The sequence below is a fragment of the Pezoporus flaviventris genome, unplaced genomic scaffold, assembly GCF_033815535.1.
Source record: "Pezoporus flaviventris isolate CSIRO_AGI_PZ_B2104156 unplaced genomic scaffold, CSIRO_AGI_Pfla_v1 ptg000037l, whole genome shotgun sequence".
Taxonomy (NCBI): Eukaryota; Metazoa; Chordata; class Aves; order Psittaciformes; family Psittacidae; genus Pezoporus; species Pezoporus flaviventris.
The window spans coordinates 1,009,601-1,033,502 of NW_026892585.1; the positions used below are offsets into that span (position 1 = coordinate 1,009,601).

The following is a 23,902-nucleotide window of genomic DNA, read 5'->3' on the forward strand; positions in this document are numbered from 1 at the left end:
ACAAAACAGGCTCAAACAGGACACAAAGGGGGAAAGGAATCACTTGGCTCAAATACCAGACTTTGCAGGGGGATCCATAAAAGCGGAGGCAGTTAGAATCACTATAAATGCTTTGGAAAAGACTTCCAGACTGCACGGGGAATGGCACCACATGGCACAAAAGCCAATTATTTTGGCTCTTACCCTGCTCCTCCATATTATTCCAAAGTGACAAGTGAACTTTACAGTGTTCAAAAGAAGACATCCTGAATATAAAGGGCATGACAGTAATGTTATGAATCCCTCTTCCTCCACACACTGAATTCCTCAGCCAAACACAGGCTGGTAATGACACCTGTGTTTCAAAACCATCCCAAGAGGGAATCAGTAGGATTCAGGTGCAGACCTTTACCTTTCTGGGCTGTTTGGAAAACCCAAGGTTGTAAACACAGAGAAGGTAAAAAAAGCTGAGCCTTTAGATGCTATTTTAAGGCTTTTTATTCAGCGTTAGAAAGAAACAAGTACTTTATTTGACTGAAGGGGAAAAAAATAAATCTATGGCAGGATGAAAGTACCAAGTAAAGTCAATGGACCTGAGGCTCATTAGTGCTGGTAATGATACAGGGATTCTAGACAGTATCTCTTCAGTCTTGCAAAAAGATCCATACTAATCAACTCTCTCAAGTTTATTCTGTGAAGGTTGAAGATTTACAGACATGTTTCTATGCATCTTCACTTGTATCTGTATCACAAGACTTTTAAATACTCAACATACTCTATACCACAATGAATCCAGCATAAAACTCCTTTACGTGCCGATATGCAGATTATGGTCCCTTCCTCATACGCCCTCATGGATAGGGAATATGCACTACAAAAAGGCTTTTCACTTAGAACATCCATGCTATTTGACTTAACCTCCCACTCTGAGAGCAGATACCATGGGAGAACATTTCAAACACCCTCAGGTGATGTAAGAATGCAATGCTATTAACTTCACCATCCTCCTGCATCCATATTTAGGTACAGAAGCTGTTTGCCTGAAATAGTCTCTTATAAAAGCTACCTGGATGGTGAGCAACTGCAAACAAACCCTTCATTGAGCCTGGAATGCCTCTGGTTTTGTACAATAGAGACTAAGCTTCAAAACCCTGTAATTAATACCTTGCGTGTATTATGCAATGTGCCTTGAAGACATTAATTCAGGTGAAGTTTCGCTATTAAATTAGCCATTGAAAATATCAGCCTTCCTATGACTACCACTAGAACAACCTGAGATGCCTGCAAGACGCTTTTTGAGTGAATTAGCATTGAGATATGCAACTTATGTTCAGCATGGACCATTTTTTATTGTCCTTTAAATGGTACTGCTCATCCACTGGGCATTAATAACGTTCTTTTAGCTGCAAGGATCCATTCAGCTTTGTTTCCATCTCTTACTATAACTGCATGACATCTCTACCTTGGGAAAAAAAAATACCAGTCATAAACAAGATTACCAGAGCAAGAATAAAAAATAACATTAAAAAAGGAACCTTGCAATGCCTCTTCAAATGTGAGCTTCATTTTACAATGGCATAATGTTAGATCAGTAAGCACCAAGCCAGACACAGGCTCCAGGAGAGCACTCTATTTATCTTTCTTACATGTGTCCATTGGTGCTTTCTCAGGACACACAGTGCACCGCACCTTCTGCAGCCGGTTCACCACTACTCTGCTTCCCAAGTGCTCTGGTACCACCAGGGAATGAATCCAGGCAGAGGGTTTCGTGTACTGAGAAAATAATATACAACACAAAAGAAGGATTTCTGGAGTTCTCTCCTCCAGTCTTTATGGATATGAGAGGGGAACAGCCCAAATCTCCAAAGCCCAAGTTAGCAATTTAAGCTTCCTCGACACAAAGTGGGAAGACACAAGTTCCTATCACAAGCACAAGAAAACATCTATCTGGATGCTCTGCTAACCAGGTAGACAGCCCTGCTCTTGCCATCATCCTCCAGGCTGGATAACCAGAACCAAGGGAAAGCTTGTCAGGACCAAAAGTGTTATGGCAAACGGGGCTCTCATGTGGGACACCCCTCTTATTGCCACCCAGAGGCTCTTGGGGATGGATATTCATGCTTACACACCCAACTCCAACATCAAGGAAAGGAAAAATGAAAGGAGAAATCTTCAGTACCACAGAAAACTGCTGCGTTGGAGAGACTGGCAGGAGGTGCTGGGGAGGATAAGAAACTGCTGGATACTGGACTGACTGAGAAGATGGCTGCATTGCCTGAACGGGCTGCAAAATAAGCACAAAGAATACACATAACACCGACCACCCCTGCCACCTCTGTTATTGAGAGCAAAGGTCTCAAACACAGCTCTGAAAATGCAAGCGGCTCATTGCCAGCCCAGGTACAAGAGGTCAGGTACTGCAATTTTCATCTTCATCTTAGCCTTACACCAAACTATTCTTTATCACAGATTTTTCTGCCTTTTCCCACGTATTTGATGGCTGCCAGATTAAATAAAGCCACAGCCACACCTTATTACTGATGGGAGGCAAAGCCACATTATGATTCTACATTTAATTTATAAAGATAAAATGAGAAAGCAGCACAGTGTAAGTGCATATTTGAATTCTGATAACGGCTGATTTAACTGATGAGGGTGTCATAGGCAAAGGAATAATGACTGTAAAGCTGCTTTGGCAGAACACAATAGCCAAAAAAGGAACAAATGATAAAGAACAGGTTGTGAGTTACCAAAAGACAGATCTGCTGTGGATGTTTACCTAAGTGTAATTTTCTACAGCACTATTACCTTGGAATATCTTTATTATTCCTTTTGGTTTAATCTCTCATTTACCATGAGTCTTACACAGGTTTGGTACTACCTCTGTCTTCAAACACTGCTGAAACCAAATCATGCGGTAAGAGCCACAAACACACAAATCCAAACCCAGTAAAATCCAAGCAACTTCCCCACATTTTAGCATCTTATTTCTGGGTAGCCTGGGATGAACTGTGCCACATTATAAAGCCACACAAGAACCACAGCAGATCCTGGCTGCTCTGCGAGTAAGTAGGATGGAGGGTTCTTGCTTGAGTAGTTCCCCCCCCCTTTGGGAGAGCAGACACACAATCCATCAAATTAAGTCTGCAGCAGATGCTGACCATGCTCAAGCACATCTGGCCACGTGCCACGTTCAGCCAGGGGCCAGAGAGCTGATACACCATGGCACGTGCCCAAGCTATGCTGCTCTGTAGATCCAGAGCTTGGGGCTCAGAGCAGGGTCATGGCCAGAGCATGGGGTGCAGGCAGAAGACCCACGACGTTGGGCAGGGGTGCACAGAGAGGGGGCTTCCCATAGATCAGGCCTCATGTAAGTGGACACAGAAGGGTTTGTAGAGCCCTGTGCTGTACTTGACTCTTTGACTCAAACCCACTGCTGTCGGAAGGGACAGGGAAAGCTCCCCATCTCTTTGCAGAGAATTACAGACCGTGCTAGCTTGAGAATTAAATGCTTCAGCTTTCACCTGTGGGCAATTTTTGCAAGATAAATATATGTAGATATGCACCAACTCGCTCAAAAGTCCTTTGCAAAATGAAACCACGCTTTAGATGAAACTGAAAATGGAATCTTCCCTTCTCTACCCATGTCATACACATTGAAAACACAAACCATGGGCCCCACTTGTTTCAGAAGAAAAGAACATCCTGATATTTCATCTACCTGCATCCTTCCCTCCTACCCTTTAGGCCATCCTTCACATCCACAAGAGCTTCCTCGCTTTTTCCAACGGCCACCACACCTACCTGTGTGACAAGGTGACTTGCCATTTGCTGCTGTGGCTGTTGAACCTGCTGAGGCTGCTGGGATGAAGGCTGCTGCTGAGACTGCCCCACCATCTGGCTCCTCATCGTCTGCTGGCCACTGGGAGGATTGTATATTGCCGGTGTCCCATCAGGATTTACAAACGGTTGACCTGAAACAGAGCACCCTGCCTTTGCTCAGCACCTTTGAGAATGTTTTCTGTGTGAAAGCATGCAACCTTGCTTTAGCTGATGGCTGTTTAGCTGACCTGCTGTACCAGTACTCATCACTCTCAATGCCCCATTAGAGGATCAGCCATCCTTTTCCTTTCTTTCTTTTTCATCTGCAGACAAAGCAGGCAGCAGGTATCTGTTTTGGCAGTATGACTTCCCAAGGAATGGGTGGCAGGTTACCATGGCTATGAATCAGATGCAATGGTTACTTGGAATCATTCAGTGATGAATCAATTAATGCTAAAAGTGAACTCTGAATCAAACACTGGAGGTAGAGAACATTTCATTGCCATGCAATAGCAGTCAAACCTGCACAACTACTCCTGATATATTATAGGTTGTAATGAAAGGAAAAAAAATCCAAACCCATCCTCATTACTAGTTGATATACACATTCTAATGGCATAGTGCTGTACTTTCGAGAGCTGTGCCCTGTGTAATTAAAGGAGGCAGCACTGGAAGTTATCAGGAAGCAACACTTAGGCTGTCTTTGAAAATCTCTTATATACAGGACAAATCCTGGCCAAAGTTCTACTAAGTTGCTGAACGTCTCTTGCTTGAGATATTTCAGCTGGGCAAGAGCAATGTTTGTGGAAACAGAAATAAATTTACCCAAGTCATTGTTTTATGTACAGAAAAGAAATGGTATTTTTCTGTAAGGAAAATGTTTTCCATGACCTCAGTTCTCTTCCATCATAAATCGGTAAACCAAAGGAATTACAGATGTTTCCTTGAGAAGAAGGAATTTTGGCAGTGATAACATGTAGGTAACTAAAGTATGAATATTTGAGAGAAAAAGGGAGATCTGGAGGAATTTGGTGGCTGAGAGCAGTAGTGAATTAATGAATTTCTGGTCTGTACATCACAAGCATCTCTACCTGTTCTAGGTACTCCTCAGCCTTTCGGTTCCTCCCTCTTACTAATCGTGGTCAGGAACATATGAGGAGCACTGGCTAAAGAAACCCTGCTCGATCTCTAGAGCATCAGGACTTTGAGGATGAAGTCTTACTATACTGGGCACATCTCACACACTGAGAAAGGTTATCATTAGAGTGAATGGAAGCAAAGCACAGGGCAGTTCTGTCCACTAGCTGATCTCATGCTGTGAATATACTGGGTGGCAATGGCATAGACTCCCTAGATTTGGGAGTCTCAGGCTCTAGAAGTACTTTAGGAGACTGGGGAAGTCAGACTGCGTGAGCAGAATAACAGGCTCCCAAAACCTGTGCCAGATGCTCAAGGGAAACTGTAAAGAGCACTTCCTGTGTCTCAATGAAGGATGGCAGAATTGGAAGAGAAAAGGTCTAGAAATGCTTTTAAAGATGAAAAATAGACCTTTTACGAAGAAACCCTGAAATAAGAAATGAAAAGGAAAGATCATATGGTAACAGGGAAGACATTTGTAAGCTACGAACTGTGGCCCAGAGAGAAGGACACAGATTGTGATGCCTTTTAAAGGAGTAAGAATGAAATGTAAATGCTCTTAAATTGTCAAAGGGGTTAAGTCAGAGAATGTGGCAACAAGAATCCTTTAAAGGGTAAACCAGACTGCTGAAGTGGGTGAAACAGAGCAAAACAGCACAGCCACATAAATGGTGTTTCCCAAAGCAAGCAAAAAGTATCTTCATCTGGGGAAGGAGAAGGGCAAAGCAGAAGAGAGGAAACAAAGGAAACTATATAGACATGGAAAAGGAAGTGTGGATTGCCACCACCTGAGGAGGAGCTGAGAGGTATAATCAGAGCAGGGACATACTGACAGCATCTGTGGATGCCATTAGGGGCTTGCAGAGTCAGTGACTATTCAGTGTGAAAGGAAACAAGGGCCTTTAAAGGACATGGTGCTATGATCAAAAGAGAAAAAGACTGGAAGTAGCCACTCTGCAAGAAGAGAAGAAAGAGCTAAAGAATGGTGTTAGGGAAAGAAAATCTATTCATTACAGGAAACAAAGCTCCTTTCCCCTTTTCTTTAAACTGTCTTCTCTTCAGCTATGTTTTTGACAGCATCCATCACTTTGATAGTTGAGCACAGCATCCAGCAATCTAAGCCTCCTCCCTACGGAGCTTCTTTTGTAGTGTTACCCTAATAAGATGCAAAGATTCTGAGCCCAAAGAGTGGCAAATTTGCAGCATGTATTTTGCTGCATGTTAAAACCACAGCAGACACTGCAGTACACCCTGATTTCCAGCACAGGTAGCAGGGCGAAGCTATACATCTGAGACAAGAATTCCAACTCCAGAACTGCTCCCTCCATTGTCTTTACCATGTATGTAGTTACAAGGGAGCTACAGAAACAAAACAGAGTCTGAAAGAAACACTAAATTCTGTTTACACAAAAACCAATTGCTCCCTGAATGTTAAACACACTAATGCACATGGATCTCCCCATGATGCCTCTGCACACAATGAGGCACGCTAGGAGGGAAGACAAGGTGCTCTGGTCTAGTGACAGCACTGAAGGGCACTATTACCTATAGCAGAAAAAGATTTCCTAGGTACCATGAGCTAGCTGAGGTAAATTGCTAAATGGACAGTTCTATCACCTGAATTATGGATGACTTCTGTGTGGAAGTGGACCACATAGCATGCAGAATGCTGTCTTCTGTACTGGCCAAGGAATTCCAGTGTTACAGACAGAACTGCCAACTGCCAAACCAACAGCAATGATGGGTTTTGTCTTACGCCCATCTCCTACTCTGTCCTCTCCCCCGAGTGTTTAAGAAATGCCCCAAATCCCATTTACGCTGACTGTATTAGGCTCCCATGTCAATACTACAATAGCTTGGCAAAAGCACACGTAAGTAGTAAAAGCTTTAAAAAAGGCACTGATTTGAGCAAGTTACTAAGTCACCTCTCTGGAAAGAATGTATCACATTGGAATCTAAGCAAACAACTACTAATGCCTGATTTTGCGTATGCTGATGGATATTGATCAGCCCCAGATACTGTCTCTAACTGCCTGTGGAGAGCTTGCTTTAATGGATTGTCAAGGCTATGTTTTTCTCAAATGCTGCAATTTTCAGTTTTTCTTGACCGAATTCTGACCAAAAAGAAAAGTATTTTTAGTGTGAGCTTCATGTATTTGCACCAAAACATTGGAACACAGGGGCGTAAGAGACACAAAATACTGGCTAGAAGCAAAAAGCTCCACATAAAAAGCTCCCAAATGCTCCATTAAAGACTTGGAAAAACTAGTTTGGAGTTCACTCTCAGCTCCCAATACAACAGAACACATACTACACTGTAGGCTTTGTTATTTTAAACACGGAATAACTCAGCTAAGGTTGACAGCACAGCTAATCATAGTCACTGAAATAACCCAAATCACTGCAGAACCATTACGGTCTCAACCTCCCTGAGCCTTTGTAATCTTAGAACCATAGAACAGTTAGGGTTGGAAGAGACCTTAAGATCATCCAGTTCCAACCCCCTGCCATGGGCAGGGACACCTCACACTAAACCATCTCACCCAAGGCTCTGTCCAACCTGGCCTTGAACACCGCCAGGGATGGAGCATTCACAACCTCCCTGGGCAACCCATTCCAGTGCCTCACCACCCTAACAGGAAAGAATTTCTTCCTTATATCTAATCTATATCTAACCTTGCAAAGTACAACACTGTGGGGAGTAATAGCAGAATGCAACCTGGACTTCATCTGGACCCAGGAGGTACCAAATTGCCTTTATCTTCCATCAAGCACTCCAGTTCAAGCTGAATAGTTGCTGAAGCATCCACAGCGCTGGGTGACTCCAAGTGCCTCACTTGTGTGCCACAGTGCTGCTAACTACCAGGAATTGCAGAGGGTACAGCTTGCTTTCAGCAGATTTCCAGTTTCAATACAATGGCTAATCACAGAGCTCACAACAAACTCTGATGTGCTAATTCAAATGCAGCCTTTTAAGCCTTTTGAAATTCTGCTGTCAAGCACAGTGCCTAAGACTTTGACATTACATTTCGGTTGCACCGAATCTCAGCATGCTTGGTATGGAAAAGTATTTGTTACTGAAATCAATAGAATCTCAGAGGATTCACAGCCAAGGAGTACTAGGACTTTACAAGAGTAATATCCTCTCTGGAACTGCACAAGTGGGCTTTGTATCACTTCCTACTTGCCATGCCACAACAGCCTCACAAAGCCAACCCAGCTGTGCCTGCGGACATGAGAAAACACCCTGCCAAACGTCACTCCCATGTGTACAAGCTTCCTTATCAAGTGTCTCAAGGAAAGTATCTCCAGAAACAAGAAATCTGTCAACTCCCCAGATTACACTGGAAATGCCAAAGGGCAGCATCAGGCAGGAGGACATTGTACTGACCTGTGTGCGGGTTCAGAAGGATGCTGCCAGGCGGTATCCCTGCAGCTTCAAGTGGAAGAATGATATAGCTGGTGTTACTGGGGGCCACCTGGCCACTCATCCCGTTCTCAGGGTAGGACACGCTGCCCGAAGAGCTGGCCGTCACCCCGGGGACAAGAGATGCACTTTGGAGAGGCTGATGTAACCGTGACAGTGACCCTGAGGAGCCAGCGCTGCTGGAAGACTCTGAGCCTAACAGAGAGACACAAACACGGCAGAGGGGTTACAAGGGACCGCAGTCCCCATCAGACATGAGGGCAGCCCTCACCGGCTGCAAAGGCAAGCACTGGTCCATGCCCAGCAGGCAGGAGGTGGGGTTCCCACTCCCTGCTGAGCTCAGCATCCAGTGGCATTTCTACAGTTCAATGACCTCCCTCCTCCAAGAACCGCTTCCCCCCAGCCAACAAACAGCTTTATCAAACAACGCAAAGCACTCAGCATGTATTTATCATTCAGCAATATTGGATCATAAGGTATAAAAAGGTATGAAAACTATATATATAAAAGGTATATTTATATAAGGTATATATAAAAGGTATAAAACCACTATATAAAGGCATAAAACCTAAACATGTTGGTTTCGAATGAAAGGAAAACCAAGCAACCAATTAAAAAGCCTACACAAGAGCAAATGGAACATCTTCTGTAAAGACAAACAAAACCCCAACCCAGCAACAGCAATTGTCACAGACAAGTAGCACAGAGGCTGTGCCATATGTATTTTAACTTAAACCTACCCAAGACTTCTGCCACTTGGGTGTTTCGGCACCTAGCCTATTAAAATGGCTCAATCAAGATGGATGAAATGTGCTAAAACACACTGCTGCCTGGGAGGATGGGGAGATGCATTATTTCAAACAACAAATACTATTTCCAAACTTCAGGGCTTTTACTTGATGAGATTTCAGTTTGCTTCGTGCAAAAATGACATGGATCTCTGAGAGCATAAGGCTCAGGTGAATGGCTTCCCTGAAGCAGCATGTTAGGACAAATACAAGGGAGGTATGAAAGCAAATACCCCTATGGATGCTTCCTCCCAAAAATAAAGTATATTTTAATTGCAACTTCTGTTACTTTACTTCTGTGCATTGACTATGCATCTTACAATAATTACTAACCTCCTTAGTGCCTTTCTGCAGGTGCATACTCAAAGAAAACCCAGAACCCAGACTTAGGTTTTAGCAAACATTTTAAAGAGCAAGTTACATCCTTCATATTAGGGATGCCACAGGAGGACTGCAGTGGACTGCTTAGAGCCTTGGATTCGTTTTCAGTAAAATGCATATTGAAATTGATTTATTGCCTCATAATTAGACCAAAATAGGTTTCTTCTGAAGAAAGCGCACCAGCATCTTGTTACTTAACAGAGGGTCTTTCCACAGACTAATATGGATTATTGTGCAAAACACATTTTTATCCATCTTCTTTAAACTTTATACTCATATGGCAGCTACTATAGACAGTCCTCTTTATGAGCTGTGCATTATTTGCCATCAGCAGGAGCTTAAATCTGCTTCTCCGGTACCTAATTGAGAGACTGGCAGAGATTTTAGATGAAATGTTTCATTCTTATATAGACACATCAAAGTTGTATTAGTTGCTGTATTTTTCCCCCTCCTTGTGGACTGAGGCTGGGGAGTTAGAAAGATTATTCCTGCAGGGATAGTTTCATTTATTGGATCATTTCAGATTCCAGTGTTTCTACAAATTGCAGAGATATTGCTGGTGGTCATCCTCAGCAAGCTGCAAGCAGTATCTGCCATCTCCCTTGCTTCTTTGAGTTCTTGCTTTACTTTCTCCTCTCTTTCATCACCTATTGAATTCAACAGGTTAGAAGGCTAACTGGAGATGCAGGAGGGGTGATGAGATTACATAATCCCTTTTTTCCTAAGCATGCATGCGGTATCAAACCCAAGTTCAGACTTTTCTCTCCCCTTTTCGTGCTATTCTGGAGAATGCTATGAGGATAAAGCACATTGCAGCTCTGACATTCAACTGTTTGCTGCTTCTCCCCTTTTCAGCTGCTTTCATGGCAGAATTGTGGATTGATCTTTACCAGCTTCTGAATGTTAAAAGCCAAAGGACTGCAATGAATTCAGATGTACCCATCAAAGGGTAGACAGAAGCAGTGGAAAAACCTCTGGAGCTATCACTCCACCTTGGCCAACACAAGAGGTATGAGATGTCTGCCTTAAAACAGAGATCTGTTTTCCTATGTCAGCAGATCAAGGTGGTGATTCTGATAGACCCCAAACAAGACACAAATCCATATCAGCAATTTTCTGAATCTAAAAGAAAAATCCCAGAAATTAATACTTAACCAATTTTGCCTTATTTCTCATGTATAAGAATGATCTATTTTCAATTTTTTCCACCACTACAACTTATTTCCTATCATTTTAAGTCTACACATATTAAGCCAAGTAAATTCCAAGACTACTGTTTAGAAATTAACACCAATTAATCTTGTCTTTGTAGCTCTGATTAGCTGCTTTCACAGTGTCTAAACGTGGAATAAGAACTCACCACATGATGAATCCAGTACTGTAGCAAATGAAAAAAAGAGTGAACTATTTGACTTTATTCAGATTCACATTAAGAGATGTCTTGCTAAAGACTTCTGAAAGGAACTCGGGCTAAATGAGGTTTTTGCCCCCATTATACAACCCAACCTCTTCTTTTTCAGTATGGAATGATGGCTACTTCTAGATTCTTCTGTAATTTTCTTGCTGCTTCACAGCTGACATAATAATAACCTTTATATTTTCCATCGCTTTCCATTGCTCTAAAGTATTGAGAGATACAGCAGTTCAAAAAGAGTGACAGAAGAAAAAGAGATAGAAAAATCACCACAAGCACTTAATAGTTGAGAGGGTTCTTGGAGGGAAGAGCACAGAGGTACCATTAACTTCCCAATAATCTGAGTGCCAGTGAGTGATGTGCCATATCTTGCTCTGTTTTCTTTGGGACAGCATTCAGTATCTGATGACTCTGCTCATCCCACCTTCCACGCCTGAGGTATTTCCTTTCTTATCAACTGGACTCTCAAAATCTACCCACTACTTGTTCCAGACAGTCAATTCTTCAGGGACAGCAGAGCACTGACCACTTCTGGAGATGTCTTAGACGCAGTTTCTTGGCTTGGGAATATTTATTTACTACTTTTGTAAGGCACTTGCATTTCTGTGTATTACAATGGACGTAGTCTTTAGGATAATGGTACCTGCTCATGTGAACACAATCATTTCTCTGCAAGTTGCACCTCTAAGAATAGGACTGATGCTTCAGTACAGCCAGTTGGTGCACAGAGTATGACCGGGAGCAGTTGCCTTGGGTTTTATTGCCCATACATCAACATTCCTAGAGTGTCTCTGACTCAGAAGATCCATCGGGCTAATGCTAAAAGGGTTAATATATTGCAATGCCTGCGTATAATGGTCCTTCCCCAACAGGAGTGTCAATGAACATCTAACAGGAGAGATTAGACTGGGGCTCCAATTACTTGGAGCCCCTCCAAGGAAGTTAATGATCCCTACAGATCTGTATCAACACAGCTAATGCCCCAGTGCAGACGGCTTTTGGTAAATGGGGAGGAAAGACACCAGCTCTAACAGACGTGCATTCCACCGAATGGAAAACACATTAAGAGAAGCTAAAGATGCAATGGTTACATCTTTTGAGTCTTCCATCAATTAAACAGATATGGAGATACTCAGAGGACATTTCTTTGAAACATATCATGTCTTCCCTCCTAATAATGTGTATTAAAACCTGTTGTTATGTGTCAGTGACAGTAACATCAGAGTTGATGAGCTAGATTTTCTCTTATGGGTGTGTTAGAGACATCTTTTATGCCTACAGGGACATCTATTTCACTTGCCCCTCAACATGCTTAGTCAGCCCTGGGAAGTCTACTATATTACTGCAAGTCTGAATTAGCCAAGGTTTTTTATCACGTCCTAAATTGTAGTGTATGCAATCTGACTGCAATTTGTTAAATTATTAAGACTCCACTCAATATTGAATTATGGCTCAAAACATCTCTCCATACCTACTGAGCTTCAGAGCAACAAAGATGACTTTATTTGAGCTATATGGTCTGTGATTTGCAGTGGAATAAGGCTTTCTAAACCATCAACAGGTGCAGGAAAGCAACCATCAGAACCAGTAAGATAACCATGTAATGGGTTTCAAACAGCCACGTTTGTGAAGTTTGCAAGAAAGAAACAACATCATTCCTTTGCTAAGCTCTAATTCCCAAGCAGCTGGATGCAATTAAAGTCTAAGACTAATTGACACCACTGCGGGAAACAGCATGTTCTGTGATCAGTCTTTGCCTAAGGGGAGGCTAACATCTTTCTATGCCTCAGTTTCTGTTTGTCTGCTATGTACCATCAATTACTCATTTATCAGATGTTAAGGTTAAGGGCAGAACATTTAGTTTTGGTGAAAATATTAAAAATGGACATATTAATGCTGACACTGCATTGCTGGATATACTCTAAGGCAGCTGTGCACCATCTGCGAGAAGCCTGAAAGGTTTAGTACTCCCATGCTCAAGAAGGATGCTTGTCAATGCTTCTGCATGACTGTCACGTATGCAGAACAACTTTCACATTTCAAATGTTCACATTTGCCATCATTCAGCCAGTGAAGAACATTTTGACCTACTCATGACTTCAGACTGATTTCATACATACTATATGCAACACAAAAATGTGTTAAATTTATTGCTGTGAATCATAAAGCCCTTCAGAGATCAGACTAATACTTTCTGCAGGGGAGAACAAGGACAGAATTGGTGCCTACCAGGTTCTGCCACGCTACCAGGGCTGCACGGCTAACATTTGTAGCTACACTTCTGCAACCCCATTTCAGCCGCTATAGTGAAAACAGCAGAACATAAACAAGATCCTCCAAAATGAAAACATGAGCAAACTTTAAACGTGCAGTGAGCCTGGGGACATCCAGTGCTGCCTGCGACCAGAACACAGAGTAATGAAGATCGAATGCAAAACATGCACCCTGAAGTATCGCTTGGTACCTAATGTACCTTCGAAAACATATGCAAACAGCATGTGGGGGCTCTGACAGCTCTGAATGCACTCAGCATTTGTCAGTAAAGAGAGAACGCTTTATTATCAAGACATATTTCCCCATTGTTTTTTGAACAGTCATTCTTAATCTGCTTTAATGCCAATTCCATCATATTTTAGAGAGAAGGACAGAAATAGTGATTCAGATATTATTTCCTATGACTTTCCTCAGGCTGATGGACAGGTTGACTGAATGAAGCCCCCATGATCTAAGAGGATAAGGTCAGCAACCTCCTGCACCACTTAAGACACACACAGGTCTATAGGGCTGGATGTGATCCATCCTAGGGTGCTGAAAGGAGCTGGTGGAAGGGCTCACCAAGCCGCTTTCCATCATTTATCAGCAGTGCTGGCTACCCTGGGATGTCCCATTCACTCAAGGGATTCATTCACCCATCTAACCTAAACGATTTTATGGTTCTATAAAATTTTAAGCTGTGTTCAAGATACAGAGGTCCAAAATGTAGTTGCCAAGTAAAAAGCTTTATCGATTTATCCTGAAAAATAAAGCATCCCTTCCACTGCATCCTGAATCACGGCAAAATCACTGTACAGTTTTGGGAACAGGAGTGAAATCTGACCAACCCAGGTTTGATAAACTGGGTTTAAATGAAATACTGTCCATAAAACACTCTCAAGCTGGAAAAGCACTAAGTGCTAAGTATTGATTACCACTTGTCCTGTACTATATGCATCAAATGAACCAAACTGATGGAATCATCTGATGGGCTCATTATTTATTATGCACTTCTACACATAAATATAATGGAGTGGCTTAATGGCATGGCTTGAAGTTACTTTGATCTAAGCCCTGTGACTCACTCCTATGTTAATGTACCCATGAAGTTAATGCAAATAAATGCAGAATTCCCACCACGTTCCCAGTCTCCTGAAATGGTGCTTTCATTTAATGGGAACTAAACAAGAAAACCGAGAGATGAGGGGACCTCTGTGAGCCCAGCACTGCTGCCTGCTCCCACCGCAGCACACTGCCTCATCCACCAGCAGCAAGGGAGAGGCTGTATGTACTCCAGGATCCAGCTGGTCTGAATTTTAGCAGCGACAACAAAACGTTCTTGGATTTCTCATCGGATACACGACATTTAATTCCGCACGATTCAAAAAGCTTAACAAACAGGTTATGAACTCCGTGCTTTGTCTGAAAGGAGTGCCACCTTTTCAGGCTACAAGTGAAGACAGCGATCAAACAGACACGTACATACTCTGCTCCAGGAAAAGCCTAACTCACCGATGATCTGCAAACCTCAGGCACCAGTTTTCTTCTTGATGCCTAAAAACCTCAATACCGGGTACCCAGGTAGCTCCGCACATAGACGGACATACAGGCATACACATCTGCCAGGCACAGGGAATGCATCTGTTCATGTAAGCCACCATCTAGTTAAACAATGGGCATTGGACTCGATGATCTTTGAAGGTCCCTTCCAACCCAAACCACTCTGTGATACACCACACTCAAGCAAGCAGCAGCACAGCCATTCATCACCGCAGAACAAGTAGCCCTGTGAACCCAATACAGTACTAGCTACCTGTTTTAGACAGTTTGCCGGTACTTCTGTTACTTGATGAGCTATCTCCTCTCGTCAGGACGGTTATCCCACCAAAACTGGCTGTCTTTGTTATGGCTGGCTTCAAGTTTCGATTTGAGCTGTCCGAGTCTGTGCTGCTCCACGGTCTCTGGTGGTCTGCCCATTTCAGTTCGTTCTCTGTACTGCTCTGTCGACTGCCAGATGTCTTCCCCATGCTGTCCCTGTTACCCCTACAGACACCAGGAAACAAAGGTTTATGCACCAATAAAACCGTATCAGGGCAAAGCGTATCCTTGGGTACCGTGCAGTGAGACTAATAAAGGAAATACTCTGCATTTACAAAAGCATGCCTGAAATAGGGCACCTGACTCCTGTACCCATCTGCCTTCAGCAAGTGAACACTACTATACCCTTTTACATGCACAGCACTTACCACTGCTTCCCCTTTGCGTACATCCTAAGAGGACTCCACTGCATGGGGCTGATGCAGCGTTTCTGTTGCCTGCTGGCCCGTGTCTTCCCTCAGCAACCCTCTCACTACTTCTCCCTTAGCTGTTGCTATATTTTTCTCACTAACTTCACCTGCCCTGTACCCTTTGTCTTCATATCCATCCTCCTTGCTTCTATCACACCCATCATCTGCTCTGTAGTTATCCAAAGCCTTCCCCTAACCATGTGTCTTCCCAGAGCGACCCCAAACTGGCCTGTGCTAATGCTCCACTTAGAGATCCACCAGTTGGATGGGTTTTCTGCTTTCTGTTCCTCTGCATACAGCAGCTGCAAGGATCTCTGGGTGGAGGCTGTCTGTCCTTGTACAGCCAGTGTACTGTGAGTAACAGCACAGTAAACTGTGAGTAGAACGTGGAGGTGAACTGCTTGCAGTGTGCGGCCAAGATAAAACCAGCATGCCTACCACAGCTTAGTGCTCCACCACTGTTAGCCCAAGTGATGTTAATAACACTGGCTTTAGGATGGCTTTTAGAAGACTGGAGAACCTGCCAAGCTCTGTCACTTGGTACACGAAGGAGCAGCGTATCACAGGCGGGATCAGGCTGGCGCGTTCCTTGCCTGTGACCAGAGCCCGTCACAGATGGGATCAGCAGTATTAACCTGGTGACCTTTGCTAGACCCAGACAGTGGGGAAGAGAAACAGCACAAAAGCAGCAACACAAAAAATAAAGGAAAAATCTTTTTTAAATAAATTGTCTTCAAAATTTCACTGGAAAATAAAAAAAAAAACAAACCAAAGTATATTATTTCCAGACTGTCCTTCTTGTGCTTAGAAATTAACAATGCCCTTAGATCCTAGTGGAAAAGAGAAACAGAATGCTTCTGTATCCCAGCTGTCAGCGGTTTGGGCGTACACAAAATTCCTTTCTGTTCCCCAAACCCAAGCAGATACGGGTTATTAAGAGTGTCTGCGCATAAGATGGCTCCTTAATCCTGCACGCTCAATCCAAGACTCTCAGATCACCAAGGCTAGCCCAAAAATGCATGGAGAAGAGTTTTTCTGCCTGCTATCTGTGGCCAGCATGAGTTCTCCATGAAAACATGGACTGACTCCTGCTAACTCCCTGTGGCTTGGGGCACAATTTGGGATACAGGACACATCTGAATGTTCTCTGGGCAGAAGGAATTGAGTTTGGAGTACAAAGTTCACAGAGAAAGCATTTCAAAACACTGCTGCTTTAGAGAAGGGAACGTCTTGCTTCTATTTCAGCTTTTAATAAACCAATGAAAGGAAGAAAGGTCAGTCTGGGCACTGGTCTGTGCAACGTGCCTGTTGTATAGACTAGAGCAAAATGAACTTCCACCAGTCACGGTCACCCCCAGACTGTGGCAACCAAGCAGCTGAAAATCCCATATGGCTCCTGAGCCAAAGACCTGTAAAATCCAAGGAAAGGGTCTCGTTGTGAGCTCCCCATTCACGGAGCGTGGGTCAGATTTCTGTTGTCCATTCTTCTTTTCATCCAGCAAACTGACATACCCCCACCTGTCCGAGCCTCCCTCGGCGAGGACACAGAATCATGAGTGAGAGTTACTGGGAATTGAATATTAAATAAAGCCATACAAACCTAAAAAGCTGTCTTTTCTTATGGGTATCATTGCATATGCTATTGTCTTCCAACAGCCTACTGAAAAACGAAAAGAAAGATTACGGTAACAGACATGGCAATTCAAATTGATCTTATCTGTAAAGCTGTATTTCATTTCTAGCATCATCTTCCAACTTGTGCTAGATTCATAGCTTAAACAACCGAGGCTAAAATTGCACGCCCCGTAAGCGTGCACAGTCAACTGAACACAGACATGTCAGCCAGGGAGGCTGAAGGCCATTTAACATACCCTGTTACTGAGCAAGGTAATGCTCAGAAGCCAAGAAACCATACACCTGCATCCAAAACACAATTCATTAAACTATCACCCAATAAGAACATAAAAAAATGCAAACCAGCAAAACTGTGCATTTATCATCTTAAGCACTTGCTAAGTCACTTGGAAACCTCTGCAGCTCAGAGAAGTGCTCAGGTTCTCTGATGAAAAAGAAAGGCAAAGCACTTAAACACATACCCCGCTTCCAACACAGCAAATCAGCAAGGCTGCTCACGTGCATGGAGCCAAGTACACATGTAAGTGCTTCACCTGGCCAAAGGCTGTAAGGCATGCAGCAAGAAAAAGCAGTGTTCTGAGGAATACAGTTGAAGAATCCCTCTTGACAACGAGAGGGCAGGCAGTAACAGCAGCCCAGTTTCCATCCTGGCCTTTTACTGCTCTCCGCCGGGTATGCATCCTCACACCAGCTCTCAGGTTCAAGCAAAAGGAACCACATGCAAACAGCAGGACTGGCTACATTCTCCTGCAGGCAGGCGTGGGATGGAACGCATAAACCGGTGGAGGGCTGGCTAGGAAGTTCCTGGTTCATCCCATAAAGGTCCCCACCTTACCCTCAGCAGTGAAGTACCCGAGCACTTTCCATACTGACATGGGAATGGGAATAACTGCATCACGCTTCCTGTCCCAGTCTCTCCAGAGAGGGAAAAGGAGGCTTATGGGAGCATCTGCCTTTTACTTTTTGGTTTCCTTTGTTCCAGTTTTGATAAAACATATTTCCATAGTCATGATACAGAAGCAGCAGCTGAGGAAATAGCCTTGGCTCTCAGAATAGGAGTTGGTTGGAGGATAGTGGCCATTACCTCCTGAGGGCCTTCCCTCATTCCACTTACACGACTGTCCATCGGAAAAGCTGGTTTATACCATTATTGTGGAGTCATTTCTGTGAGAACAGCCTCACCCATAAATGCATCTGACAGACGTAAGGATGGACAGAGACAGATATACTATAAAAGATAACCCCCCTTTCTGCAAAGGGGATGCTAAACAGCTTTAAAACCTGCACAGGGCAGACCTGGGCTAGCACTGCTCAAACTCTCGCCAGCAAAAATCCCAGTGTTTTGGTTAAAATCCTTACTTGCCATAAAGGTGCACAATTTCCAAGCTTTTCAACGCAGTTAAGCTAATTTATGGCTGCTACGGATCCAATACTTCACATTTTGTGGATCTTAAATAGTTTCTTCTTCCCTTTAGGTGGATTTATTATAATGAAAAACCCCATCCATAAGAACCACCACACAGTCATGCAAAGGAACTGCGTGTCAGGTGTCAGCATTTCATTACTACATAATTACTACAACGCAGCAGGAAAGCAGGTCTGGGGCATTTGGCAACCTCCAAGAGCACGAGATGAAATCAGTGCTGCTGCTCAGCCCCACAGGAGAACAGGTTAAACAGCAGAAACACAAGCACGATGGTTCATACACACCATCAGCCAGAGTGCTTTTTAAAGATCAGTGAGTTAAATGCTAAAAGCACTCCAGAGATAGAGTGGGCATTGGAGATGAAACCTTAGGTGGGCTCCCCCCTCCCTCCCACAACCTGCTTTCTAAACCAGAACACCCCGTCTTGGGAAAGCAGCAGTAGCTCCTTATCTGCTCAGATACAATCTGCAAGGCAATCTCTTTCCCTCCCCCTCTTACAGCCCAAAAATCACTGCAGATAACACGGATTACAAATATGCTCAGTCTTCACATTAACAACTCTAGAACTAGAGAGAGAGAAAATAATAGAAGAAACAGCTAAATTTAACATTAAAAAAAAAAAAAAAGCAAGCTATTTTTTTACCTGTTTTCCACAAAAAGGTTTTCCTGGGAGCAAACTGACTGAAAAATAAAAAAGGCATTGTATCAGACGTTCTAGATATGCTCTGCTGTCCCAATTCTTTCCTTGAGTTTAGAATTACCTCCCCTGTTCAGGCTTAAGGGGATTTCAAATCATGCATCATTTGCATTTGCAGAAGACAAGAGGGGTGGGGGAAAAAAGGTCAAGAATAAGGTCAGGCCAATAAAATAAACTCCATGCATTACAACACATTGCCAACGAGGGGTCTCAGTTTGGAAACAAACTGAAACTGCTCACTCCTGAGATCAGAAGAAGGTGGGGTGTGCAAAGTACTGGCAATTCAAAGGGGAAAAAAGGCTTTTCCTACGTAATGAGGCTCCAGTGGTCTGCCCTACCACCTCAAAAGGAGCCTGCAGAAGAGCACAGAGCCGCAGGTAGGAAGGACAAACAGGAAAGCATGCAGAACTGACAAAGCTCTTCAAAGGGAGAGAAGATACTGCAGTACTGAAAATACTGTCTGCTTTCACATTTTACAGCTGGAGAGGAAACAGTCGTACCCACATTGAGATACAAAATGGTGATAATCATGTTAGTAATAATATTAACATCAATAATAGCCTATTTCAAACAAGTTCTCTGCTGGAGGAATTTGATCCTGTGGAAGGTGAAGGGCTCGGAAGAAATAAATCCTATGGGCAACTGCGTAACTCTTTTAGCATTACTTGGTTTTTTATTTGGAGAAATGAAGCTGTGCTCAATTTCCCATGAATAATTCTCCCTCTTTGATTTTTTCATTCCCCTCCTATTTCATGTTCACTACACAAAGTGCCTCGTAGCTGTCACTGGATTATATCTCCGTGATGTAGAGAAGAAAGAACAATCAGCACTTGCACTGATTTTAAACAAAAGGGAGGAGGGCACCAGAGATCGTGCCCTTTACTTCTGTAACAGCAGGACTCAGCTGGAAGAATAATACAATGCCATCATTAGCTGTGTCAAATTTTAATGGTGTGGGATATGCAAGGATTAGGAATGTTTCTGTTTCAGAAAGGGCGAGCTAATGACCTACTCAGCACCAGCCAACACCAGAAGCTCATTCCCAGTGCTCAGCAGATGATGGGCAAAGTTTCCCCTTGGCACCACAGCCAGTGCCATCCCATCTCTTCATACAAGGAGGGAATCAGCTCCGAGAAGGAAATGTGGTTTCTCATTAAAGCTGTAATTACCCACGTCCAGCATCCACACCAGGGAACATCTGACAGCTCAGTGGGCTTCCCAGCTGAGCTCCCACCCTGCACCCCTAGTAAACATGCAAGGCTCTGGGCAGCATCTGTGGCGAGTGCGTCTCTCCTTAGCACAAAGCCTTAAGATGTGAGGAACAAGTTCTTCGTTCCCAGGGATCAAATTCCCACCATCAACAGCAGACCTAGGGTTTCACCCCAGTCCGAGAGGAGACACGATCTATTCCCTCTAAAACCACTGGAATCCTTTGTACCACTATGACTGCCTTTTCTCTCCTTTTATGTACCTTACTCACAAGGGTTCATGAACAAAGGTGGCTGTGCAGACTTCAGCATACTTTAAGTACCTATGAGCACAGCAAAATCATCCCGTGGGCTTCTACAGCCTCAACTGTGGGGCTGCCTTCCCTTTGAGGTTCATGATGGACACTTGTGCATTGACTTCACAGCTGTCACATTTCCAAAGCAGCACTATAGCTACTCTTCAAGGACAAGCAAGTAATCTCTTGTTAGACCAGAGTACTGGTCTGTGTTCCCACAAAGTCACAAAAGCAAAGGGGCACGCACCTGTCTGGATTTCTTTGCCAAGGTTTTATAGGGATTGGGGCAGCAGCAGGATAAATATCTAGGGTTTATACTTCAATCAAGCAAGGGGAGAGGTCCGCTCCCTTTTCACTATCTCAATGGGTATCACTATCAACTGCATTACAGACTTAAAGACAGTGCCCGTAATAACTCCATTTGTCTTCCTGACTAATGCTGATGGCACAGGGCCACACCATCCCTGGAAACTATATTTCTGTACAGGTGTGAGGCAGAGAAGACAGGCACTTCTTTATTATGTTATTCTTACAGTTAAATATCAGATAGCTAAGCAGCTCTGGGTAGCAACTGAGCTACTACAAGGTCAGGACTCGCTTTCCTGATCTATAGCATCAACAGAGCTCAATTTAAAGCACCAGGAAAGCTTAAGTAGCCAGCATGAGAGCTGGAGTCAAAAAACATTCTTCAAATGCTTGGTTCTTGGATACTCAAAGACACTGGAAACAAACCTACAAAAGGAACAGAGTTTTGCAAGATGACCTACAAAATTCACCTCCCTGGAGGCCTCTGCAGGCACAGTTTCCATTCGGGTGCTCTGGATGACTGTCATTTATGAGATGAGTATTTCACTCTTCCAGTTTCCTAAAACCTTTTAAAGTCTCCACTGGAAAAGGTGCATCAGCTCTGCCAGGGCATTAGGTATACTGGGGGTTGCTGCTCTTAGTTTTAATTACGTTAACCAACATAGATAACTATTAACATGCAGGAATATCCTGCTCTGGATACCATCAGGTAATCATTTTCACATCAGTTAACAAGATGTGATGGATCTCAGGCTTCCGACTAATGCTTATTGCTTGCTCTGCAACCGCAAGCAAAGGCTCTGTACAGTAGCGAGGGGGTTTTAGTACCTATAGGTTTCTGGTTCCCAACACAAGGCATGTCTTTGTTTTGTTTCTATTTGTTTTAAACCTTCTTCTTCCTAACCTTTTCCTACTAGAAGGATAGGAAAGGCTGAAGCCATGTTTTCAAATATTTCTTTCTTGAAACTCTTTAATCAGAGCATGATAAAGATCCTCAGTGGTTTCTTAAGAAGAGGAGTCATGATTATTTTGTCTTAAGGATCTGGCTCTTCAGAATACACTCCTAAGTCAAAACCAGCCATTACAATTAACAAGACAAAGGAAAAAGCATGGTGTATTCCCTTTAACACATCCCATGCGTGCCATGGGCAATTCCAGCGTTTGTGCAAGTTATAAAACATGGTCATTTTTCAGTGAATACACAATGATGACTTGAGAATAGAATTATGACCAGTGGATGGTCCTTACGTGATTCTGGCTCATGAGGTTATGCGCTGTGTTAACCTTGAAGAATGACATTCCCCCCACATAATCCAATTGCTAGTCTTTAGAATCAATTTTCTGCTTGCTTAAAAGCCAAATGCAGTGTATCATTTACACACGCATTTGGGATTTTCCGTTAAATCTACAACTTGACTTATCAGAGAGGGAAAGAACATCTACCTTTTATTCCTTCAGATCGTTCTTTGTCTTTCTTGGACAATTACTTTTCAACCTGCTCAAAGCAACTAAAGCAGTTCAGACAAGAAGCTTCTCCTTTGCAAAGACCCAGGTACTCCACCTCCTCTGTTCCAGCGCACTTAGTTGTAAAATTCATGAACTGTTGTAAAACGAAGTTTCCAATGAAAAACGTGTTTTAAGAAGGAAGGTTGTAGGCTTTGTGACATAAAAAAGAAACCCTTGAAAACAGCTTTGAGCATAACAGAGCTCCTGCAGTGCTGCTTTACTATTAGCGCCTGAAAAGCTGGAGGTGCGTGTTGTAGATCTTATTTCAATAAGCTGGAATGATTGCGTTTATTAACTATTTATTTCTTCACCAATTCTTTTATTAAGATATCCCATTAACATGCTTCTCGATCCCTGCCGCTTGTTACGACTCTACACGACAGGAGTCATTAAAGCCTCCAGCTCCCCTTATCAAAATTTATGATAGCCAACACAGCAGATGGAAAGCTTGCCAGGAAGCGTAATTTAAACTAATATCAGACTAATCATCATAAGGACTATCATAATGATGGCATTATTCATGAACGTATTTATTTTGCTAAAACCTCCCCACTCGGAAAGGAAGCTATGTGATGCACTCGAGGGCTGCAAACTCAAAGGCAGGACAAGCAAGCCTTCTGTTGGCTGGGACGTGGGGTCCGGGGTAAGACATTTCTCACAGCACTTGAAACATGCACAGAAGGTTTTGTGGCCATACTCGGAGTGCCTCTTCCTCCTGAATTTTATCAGGGATCTGACTCCGGGGCTGATAACGTTAATCCAAGGAGTTTTGGGTATCTTGAACATGTTTAGAGAGGGGGTGCTGTGTGCAACATGTTACAGCAGTATTCTTGACCTTTGTGGCTACCCTTTGGAGACCTCTCATGCAAGCTCTCTTCATGCATCCTCTAATTAGAAGTGAAATATCTACAATCCATTTGCTAAGGTTCATAAGCAAGGCACTGATCAAGGCTTGGCTACGGCAGTGTAAACAGTATGGAGGTAATAAAAATGCCACGTAATTGATCCCTCTTTGCCTCTCTTCCTACATATATAATTTGCAGGATGACAAAGCTTAGGTACCTACCTCAGAGGAACCTGGGGAGAACTGGAATGATTAATTATTGCAGAGGGGCTTACAACTATAAAAAGCCTTACATGCAGTAAGTGGCTACCTATAATAGGAAGCCATTGCGCTCTTTCCTAAAGCTGACAAAGCCACCACCACAACCACTGTCATCCTCTTAAAAACCACCGCATATCTGGGAGTGCTCCACTCAAACCAGCTCAGCTGAGACATATGCTCCTAATAGTATTCATATAACTTGCTGCAATTCATCGCCCTACGATGTTCACTGAC

General features: G+C 43.3%; 1 protein-coding gene across 25 annotated transcripts in view; it reads right to left on the minus strand.

Moving 5' to 3' along the window:
* Window positions 1-23,902, minus strand: part of ARPP21 (cAMP regulated phosphoprotein 21) — a 184,183-nt gene that overhangs the window by 42,825 nt on the left and 117,456 nt on the right. For 11 of the 25 annotated variants that reach the window (XM_061464327.1, XM_061464329.1, XM_061464326.1 and 8 more), the window contains 6 exons: window positions 19,194-19,231; window positions 17,090-17,149; window positions 15,012-15,244; window positions 8,330-8,560; window positions 3,784-3,953; window positions 2,159-2,263 (listed from right to left, as the gene is read on the minus strand). In XM_061464327.1, coding sequence (XP_061320311.1) covers window positions 2,159-2,263; window positions 3,784-3,953; window positions 8,330-8,560; window positions 15,012-15,244; window positions 17,090-17,149; window positions 19,194-19,231 — 837 coding nt within the window. The remainder of the gene's footprint in view (window positions 1-2,158; window positions 2,264-3,783; window positions 3,954-8,329; window positions 8,561-15,011; window positions 15,245-17,089; window positions 17,150-19,193; window positions 19,232-23,902) is intronic. The other 14 variants (XM_061464335.1, XM_061464342.1, XM_061464339.1 and 11 more) reach the window with 8 other exon arrangements.